The sequence below is a fragment of the Morone saxatilis genome, unplaced genomic scaffold (assembly GCF_004916995.1).
Source record: "Morone saxatilis isolate NCDOM2014 unplaced genomic scaffold, NCSU_SB_2.0 Contig16, whole genome shotgun sequence".
NCBI lineage: Eukaryota > Metazoa > Chordata > Actinopteri > Moronidae > Morone > Morone saxatilis.
The window spans coordinates 19,118,217-19,127,639 of record NW_023339718.1 but is presented as its reverse complement, the minus strand read 5'-3'; the positions used below and the strand labels follow the sequence as shown (position 1 = coordinate 19,127,639).

General features: G+C 37.7%; 1 protein-coding gene across 1 annotated transcript in view; it reads right to left on the bottom strand.

Annotated features, from left to right (window-relative positions):
• Positions 1–1,160: 1,160 nt before the first annotated feature.
• The window catches only part of adamts3 (ADAM metallopeptidase with thrombospondin type 1 motif, 3), a gene marked incomplete in the record, with an annotated part of 134,996 nt that continues 126,733 nt past the window's right edge, over positions 1,161–9,423 (bottom strand). The window contains 3 exon segments of the mRNA XM_035658667.1: positions 1,161–4,889; positions 5,973–6,090; positions 7,744–7,951. Of these exon segments, the coding sequence (XP_035514560.1) occupies positions 4,414–4,889; positions 5,973–6,090; positions 7,744–7,951 (802 nt within the window).

Below are 9,423 nucleotides of genomic sequence, written 5' to 3'. Positions count from 1 at the left end.
CACAAATACTAATAGATAACCCCGTAGTGTAAGTTGTTCTGACATATGACAGACTTTTTTTAATTAATTTTCTTAGCAATCAATAATCCAAGCTCAAACAGTAAATTAGATTTAACAGAGACTTTCTCTTCAGTTTGTAACCTGGTTCTGGAAGGGCATGATAGCTCTGTCACTATACAGGTCTCCACAATTCTGCATGACATTTTCATATAAATTACTGTTTTACTACTAACCACTGTTGACATACATGACAAAACATGATTAAAGCACAGTGACTTCATTACATATTTTACTGCTTTGTCTTTTCTCAGTTTCAGAAGATTATAAATTAGACAATCCAAGGAAGGTGTCACAACACTACCATCAAGTTTGATTTACAGGTCATCTTCACAGATATGAGTAACATTTTTTGCACATCTGTAATTTCTACGTTAAGTCTTTCTATTTAAAATATATGGGTGGCAATATTCGATATTTTCTTCCTTGTTGGCCAGACAAAACTGACAATAAACTGATCCTACTAACAAGTTTTGCCTAATCTAAAGCCTGATGTTTCTTATTCCTCTAATGAGCTATATAATAAAATACATTGGCAATCAATATGTGGCTGTCAGTGTTGATAGTGTGGTCACCGCAAGTAAATCAATGTATGCAATAGTCTGTATATAACCACCTACCTCACACACCTCTAAAGCTCACTAAAAAATCCATACAAAACAAAACATGCTAAATGTTCCTAGTGTCTTCAGCGTGAGGTTGCCAAACATCCAGTGGAGACTCCAGGAAGTCACTGTGCCCAGCTGGTGTTTGCTAAAAAATAGTTGTAGCAAGTAACAATCTGTAAAACCATAAAATTTTTTACATTTCTGTTTGAGTACAGATTAAACAAAAGAGATCCAACATGTTAATTAGTGAGCTTTAGGGGTGCTGGTTGGGACTATGGTGTGGAACTTCAGAAAGGAGGCCATCTAAATACCAGAAATCTATTTAGCTGTTTTTTTGTTTTTTGTTACAGATTGCACAGCCTTGAGAGGAGTTTTTATTTTTTGCTATAAAAATCCAACTTAACTTATATATATATAATACAATATTGAACCTCACAGATGCATTAATGATGGTGGAGAAAGCTTGAAAGCATAACATCAGAGTAGTTAATCATATCTTTTATTGCTATGTGCTCCCCATTACAACAAACAGCATCAGTAGTGTACACTTCAATCTACACAAATACATAGAAAAGCGAATAGAGCAGAGAGTGACTGACAATCATAATTCTTCAATGCACGGATAGCACAGGGGTATTGATACAGTACATGGAGAATCCTATGCAGTAATATCTGTCTGAGGCTCAGGGATTGTCAATGTAACATCTACAACTACCCTATTTATCATTACAAGCTCTGTATAACATTAGCAGCAATGTTGTATAGGCAGCAAGTAAAGGGTGTGAAAAGAACAGGGGAGGGAAATGTAAAATGGTTAGACAATACTGACAACTACAAACAGTATAAAAAAAAACTTTACTGGTTTATTGGTACTACACTATTTATGTTTTATTAGTTAAAATAAAGCATTTTTTTGGTCAGTACATGTCGCTGTGATGTAACAGCTCTGTTAACAACTTCTACAAAACAGCTGAGAAAAGTCAGCTTTCTGACAAGTAAAACATCTCAAAATTGAGCATGTATATTTACATCTAACTGTTTGCAAAAAACAATGTAATTTCTAGTCTATCATGTTTTTTTAAGTAAAAATCTCTTTAAAATGTTTAAATGTGGCTGAAAAAAAGGCTGTCATGAATGTGATTAGTTTTCAATGGTTTATCTGCTGCAGCTTATTGACCAGCTGGCACTGCACATACTGTAAAAACAATAGCAGAACCCTTTAACTTTCAATAAATATTTATGTACTCAATGCTATATACATGTACTATACATTGGCACACAGGAGTGAGTGTGAATAGTTGCAAGCTATTTCTTTGCTTAAAACACAAAACTGTGTCCTTGCTATTGCAGTCAGATGCATGGTGGTTGTGAGGAAATCCTTGAAAAAAATAAATAAATAGCTTTCTCTCTCCTGAACCTTCTTCCACCACAAAAAAGCCATTTAGGAAATACATTGGAAAAACATGTTCCACATACAGTAATATTCTTTTGAAAGTCCAGCTTCTTGTGCTTACATTTAGCCTTGGTTCCTGTAAACGCAAAATGTTCAACAAAACCTTGTTCAGACTAAATGTGAAAGGATGTCCTGAGTTAAAGCTCCATTAAGCAAGATTTTTGATATTAAAATTGATCAAAATTACTCTGTGTAATGTGAAAGGATCACTCACAGTGCTAAACCCACTGAGAATTAACACCCAACTCTGTACTACACAGCTTATAGCACATCAGTTTGGCTCTTGTCAACTCCCCCAGATAAAATCAAAAAGCTGAGTGTATTTTAGCCAGTACCAAACAGCAGAGAGACAACATAAACAAGTAGTTTAGCTGGTGAAGAAAGTTGAATATCTTGCAGCTGAAGAGACAGATATTCCCCAGAGGAGTTGGTAAAGACCAAAACAGAGTTTAAAGGAGAGTGAATATTGGCCTTACTGTGGTACTGTGAGTTTGTTTTGGGGTCTTTCTGCCCCTAGTGGTCAAAAAATGCTTAATGAAGCTTTAAGTTTTTTAAATTGATAGTATAGTCAATATAAAACATTATCTGCAAATCCAACACTTAACATCTAAAGATGGGTTTTTGCATATTTCATTGACACTTAAAAGTAAAACAGAAGAACATATGTCAGTTGCATGGTGACATTTTCACGTGTTTTAGTCTGTACAAGCTGAACAAGAGCTGGCTGTATATAATTTGACACGTAACACATCCCTAACAGTTCCCTTCTTTGACCTTCAACCTTTCTGAGCAAACACTTTGACAAGGAGGGCAATACAAAGAGTCCAAAAGGTCAATGGCTAGCACCATACAAACTTTTGATTTTAGAAAAAGGTAAAGGCTGGGATGAAATAACTTGTATAGGGTGCTTCTTAAAGGAATAGTTTCACATTTAGGGAAATGTGTTTATTTGCTTTTGTTCTTGAAGAATTATACCACTCTCATGTCTGCACATTAAACATGAAAGCCAGGGAACAGTTAGCTTAGCACAGTGCAGCAACTAGAAACAGGCAGAACAGCTAGCCTGACTCTGGGAACAAAATCTGTTTGTCTTGTTTTTTTCATTTTTTTATACAATTTTGTATGGTTTAAACAAAAAAGGTTATAACATTAATTTGTGAACTTCAGCTGTATTGGTAATCCTAATTATTAACCAGGCTAGCTGTTTCTACCTGCTAAATTTGCTACACTTGCTAACTTTCTCCTGGCTGAAGCTTTATATTTACAGTACAGGTATGAAAGTTGTATCAATCGTCTTATCTAACTCTCTGCAAATAAGTGTATTTCTTAAAAGGACAAACTACACCTTTATGAGCTAAACCTAGCACCAGCCTTTAGAGTGGAACAGTGCACTGTAAATGTACATTGCTGCTGACAAAGTAAACATTAGGAATAATGTTTGTTATTTAATTGATTAAAAGGGTCTTTGAAAGTATCCTCAGCTTATTAAAATAATACTGGTATTTTCATGTACAGTATTTACAGGAACCTTTATAAATACCCATTTCCATAGAAACTGTAGAGTGCCAATAAACAGACATTGCTGGATATAAAAAAATGTATACAACTAAAACCATTTTTTCTAATGGTTTTCACTGGTTTATCTCTGGCCACTTTCCATATGTGTCCATATAAAGTCCGGTGTTTGATTTTGTATATGCAGTGACTCCTCAAGTACTGGGACTCTATATGACTCCATGGGTCAAGCTTTCATTTTTTGGCAAGAAAAATGGCAATTTGTAACATTCAAGTAAAAAGGGATTTTCAGCTGTATCAGGATTAAAAACTGCATGAATTTTCAAATTGAATGAGCTATAATGACACACATGTTGACATTTTCTCTCTCGCTGTCTGCTGAGCGTTTGCCGGAGGACCCGCTGTGACACTCTGCAGACACCAGGGGCCTGGTTCATTAAATGACCAGACCAGAGAAAAGACTAATCAGAGGGGACATGCAGACACCTAAAAATTCCCTTCGGACCTCTAAATTATTTTATTATTGTCTCCTCTTAATATAAAGTGTGAAAGCAAAGCAACATGGCTGTTTAAGTCCAAATACTCTGGAAGCTCTCCAGAAGATGTCCAAGTCATATTAGAAGTCAATTTCAGGGGCAAAAGGGAAGGGAAATTCTTAACAACAAAGTGAACCAGCACTTTAATTTATTTCTCTGTTTCTCTCTGTGGTGTTTTTTGGCGTAAGAAGACTCAGGATGAAGCTGGATTATCTACGAGTCCTGAAGGGGAAGGACGTCACTTTCATCTCTCCACTTCGGAATATGCTATAGGCCGACTATCTGTCAAGCTGCTCAACCTTTGACCCTCAGTAGGATCCACCAGGGGGGATGGTGCCAGAGCGGGCAGATTCCTGCCACTGAGACCCATGTGTCGGGGAACCCGCCTTGGTGCTGCAGTGATCTTTGATTGGGTTTTCTTAAGCGGGGCAGGGGTGGTAACATGTTTTGCAGCATTGCCTGTGGATCCTTTGCCTGAGCCTTGTTTACCACTGCGAGTGCCGTTGGCTGCTACAGAGGCCGTTAATGTCTCTAGCAGCTGGGATGCTGATCCAAAGCGAACATGCTCCTCCGTCTCAGCCGCCTCTGAAAACAGAGACAGAGCTCCGCTGCGCTTGCTGCAGGAGTCGCAGCATAGTTTGTTGTAGCCTGGAATGGAGCAGTATCGTGCTAAGACCTCCATTTGGCAGAAGATGGATTTGTCTCCATTACATGGCTCATCTGAAAGTTGAAGAGCATACAGTGTGAGCTCAGTGCATTTCACACAGTGCTGAAAAGTCATGAGAGGTGGCCGTGGAAAAAGTACTAAGGTATTGCTAAGTGTTTATGCCACAGGGAAACTGTAGAACACTTCAGCCACAGCACATTCAGCAGAATGATGCTCATTCTACTGAAGTCTGCTTAGACGAGAACTGTGTCCCAGATCCATACATATCTATACGTATGTACATATAATGCACATACATTCGAGTAACATTAATAAGCAACGATAAGTACCTTGCAATGTTTAGGTTGTTTAGAGTTCCTGTTGTTGGTATATACAGAATCCTCAGAGACTCTTTTAAACATTTGGATGAAGGAAAAGCATTGAAAATAGTAACTGGCATACGTCGACATTTAAGAGTGACATGCTTTAACTGACACTATGAATAGAAGAGGCTCTTATTAAAATGAATGCTGGGAAAGACTGTTGAAGAACGACGTAGGCTGTTTAAGGCAGTGGTTTCCAACCTTTTTCCTTAACTAAGCTTCTTTTTTTGACAAATTCAGTGTTTTCTTGTCCCTGATGCTTGGCCATCGTTGTATTAGACAATTTACTTAACATTTACATTTCTTCACAGAAATAAACCAAATGCAGAGATATGGGCCTATTTTTAAAATCTTCTTAAAATCAAGAAGACCAATGAAGCTTTGGTGACCCCCCCTAATGGGCTTCCCAAACCCACCCAGACCTCCACTCTGCACTGTTACAAGCTCACCCTGGCCTTATTTGGATAAATAGCAAAAGATTGATTGAAACTGAGTCTTGTCCAACATAGGGCAAAAACAGTATCAAACAGTCGGCTAAGATTTGGCTATGTCATGGGCCACATGTGGCTACCAGGTCTAGCCCACATATGGGCTGTAATTCATTGCTGTATTTGGGCTGAGTCTATAGGCCAGAACAATTTTTCTATGTGGGTTACTGGCTTTTATTCTAAACAAGGCAAGGCCAAATGTGCTGTTATGTTGATAGTGCTGATAATGAAAATGTTGAGTGTTTGGCTAGAATTTCTAGAAGTTCTTAAGAAATAACATGCTTACCATGGCAGGGTCCTGGTCTGCAGGGTCTCACAGTTTCGGGTTTTTCTCCGCTACATTGATCTCCAATCCGGCAAGTGACCAGACGCCTTTCCATCCCTTCTCCACAGGTCACAGAGCACTGTGAAAGAGCACACACAGCAACTCACTCACAAACAGCAAAGGAACATAGAGCATAGAGGCAGAGCGGAAAGGAGTGGAGGCAGGTCACACAGGCGACAGTAAATATCAGGATAACTGGGTGGCTGAAGTTTAATCTCCACCAAGAAACAAAATGTTTCGCTACACAGTTCACCTGTCAAAAACATCAGCATGGAGACTCTTTTTTAATAATTTTTAGACTGTATTTCTCTGTAAGTTTTTTTGTGTAGACTCTAAATAGGTCCATAATCAAAAGGCATGTGCATGGTGTAATGTCGAAAATTTACATTTAGCCATGGAACACGATGTTGTTATAACTTCAGTGTGCATTATCTAATCTGCACCAAACTGTTAATAGAGTCCTGACCTGAACATATCTACATGCAAATATTATATATCATACATACAGGAAGTAAGCCTCAAATGGCAATAATCATGTGATTTCCATGAAATCTGCGCGGTGTGATATATATGCCTGATATACTGGAGTATGACATGGCCACAGCACAACCCGTTTTTATTTTGTGTTTCCCTCTGGCAGCTTCAAAACACACATAATGATAGCCCAAATTCAGTTTAAGAGAACAAAGAGGAGTTGTGCCAAATTTTAAGTTAGTCAGCCGCATGACCACTCAGCGGATTTAAACTTATAATTTTGCTTTAGTGCCAAGTATTGGCCAAAAGCAAATTGCTGAAGTCTGTGTGAGCAGTGCGTGTGCATTGTAGGACCTTGTTAACAGGTTACAGCATCCTGTACTACAGGATGTAAGGGATCCTTAATCTTTGGTGGATCTTTTTCTTGATATGACCTTAGCTGGGCTTTAAAGCACTGACTATGACTGAATGAAAAGGTCAGAGAGACAATTAGTCTGAAATCTGTTTCCTCCTGAGTAAAACAGCACTGACAAACAGCTGTATTTCAAATCTCCTCAATGGAAATGTTAAGTGAACTGGTTGTGAAACAGCACTTAGTAATCTTCAAATGGTAAAATGTTGACTAACTCCCATCTGAGATAAATAAATAAAGCTAAAACCCTAGAAAAGAAACACATCTGCTATTAACTCACAAATAAATTACAAGACAATTTAACAACATAGATAAAAACAAATGTTAGTTTACTATCACTACAAGCTCAAATGTGCATATATACATGCATACAATAAAGATCTATAGACCATGCTATCAAAAGCAGCTAAATCAGCTCACATAAATTAACTGCTGACATGAAGAACTGCATCTTATTAGCTCTTATCTACTTCTTCACCACTCAGCTGAATGTCTGATTTATTGGACTTTCTGATGGTTTCAAAGGTCTCATTTAGATGAAGGAAACGGAGAAAGTAAAATTGCTGTGTTTTCAGATGAGATGTGACATTTCTTTAAATTAAATATCAGATGCCTCATGTTTTATTTTTATACATGGTCTTGTCACGTTAAGAAATCACAGTCATGTCAGGCATGTTAAAGCTACAGCTGCACCGACACAATACTACAGCAAAAAGGTGAACTGTTAGTAAGCTGACATTAGTTAATTGGAAACAAGTTATAAAATCAAAATATAAAATCAATCAGATGGATCTGTGGCTTGAGAAGAAGTCCAGAGTTTAAAAGAAAATCTTTTGAATACTGAACCTCTGACCACGCTCCACTCCTCCACTGGGCAGGACATGAGATTCTGTTGCAGGGCCTCCGGCTCTCTGGCTTCTCCCCACTGCAGTACTTGCTGTGGACGGAGCGGTTGGTGCCATCGTGGAGAAACTGCACGCAGCGAACAGTCCGGATCTGAAAGCCCAGGCTGCCACAAGTTTTGGTACAATGCTCCCATTCCTCTGAGATCCATCTGGACAAATCAGAATGAGAATATTAATGAAGATATGTAGCAGGTTTAGTTCATTACGTCATAAGGAAAGCTACACATTTAGGAAGAACAGTGGTGGAAGAAGTATTTAGATTTCAAAAAAAGAAAAAAGGACATACAAGATAGATTGTTAATATTGATGCCTCAATGTGTGTAGCATCTTACTGTTGTAGCTCATTGAGGTGGAGCTACTTTTAACTACTTTATTATTTAGTTTGGTAGGGGTCTGCAAGGTCTAATCCCCCCCAGTGGGTCACAATATAAATATATATCTAGGGGGTTGTAAGACAGGAGGGAAAAGACAGAAGAACCAGATTCTGCTATGCAAATCTGTGAACATTTTTAACCTTTCTATAAAACATGTGTTTGTGAATTACTGAATAATTTTAGCGCTTTTGCCTTCAAACTGTCTGAGAAGTTTAGAGGTGGGATCACTGTTTAGTGGAGCTGGTAACAACTCAGACATCTGAAATGTCAGTTACAGCTATAGTTACACAATTACATTCCACCACTGAAGAAGAATCTGTGGTGACAGAATGTTCACAATAAAAAAATGCAGGGGACTGATGACATGAAATTGTTTTACTCTATTTGTTATTTCACAGATTCATGAACACTGAATAATTTAATGAATTTCACAACCATCATCAACTTGCTGCTGAAAGGGATTGTTGACCCTAATTTGAACATTAAGCAATTAACAATCAACTGAAAAGATAAGGGGCTTGATATTGGTTGGTGAAGAAATTAACACATTGTGGGATCCCTGTTGCTCAGAAATTTAGGTTTGGGTTGGGTTTGGTATCATATGCAACTACTGCTGCATACATTACATACATTAATACAGTCAGTAATACGACTTTTACAAATGTGTAAATGCTTTATCTCACCTATACCTGCCATTTTTGACAACTTGTGACACTATAGAGCAATATTTGCATTGTGCGTATCCTGCATTTTATCAGTGTACACAAGGATGCATATGCGCATCACGAATACATTCATCAGTTGATATACATTTCCTTTAAATGCAGTGGCTGTAGGTGACTATATTTGATGGTGGTAATATACCTTAACGGGTGATTAATAAAATATAGAATACAAAAGGTTGTTGACAACAAAAGGCCAGTTTTGAAGAAGACAGCAAATGTTTTCTAAGGGAGAAAATTATTGAAAGTCTGGCTGCTATTTCTCATTCTTTTGATGTCTTTTATATTGTGTAGAAAGTGTTTTCTCAATGGGTTGTTTCAAGGGGAAAGACAAAGAACAGATAATTGTGGGCTTTAATAGTGTAGGGACCACAGTGTTTACATACTTATTACATCCAACAATGTTGTATGCATACTTAAATCTGTAATTTAAAGCCCTGAAAGATTATACTTTTTAAATCTTGGTGCACAAGATAAACAAGACTAAGTCTACGGCTGTTCTAGCAGCTTTGTGAGGTTGTACAT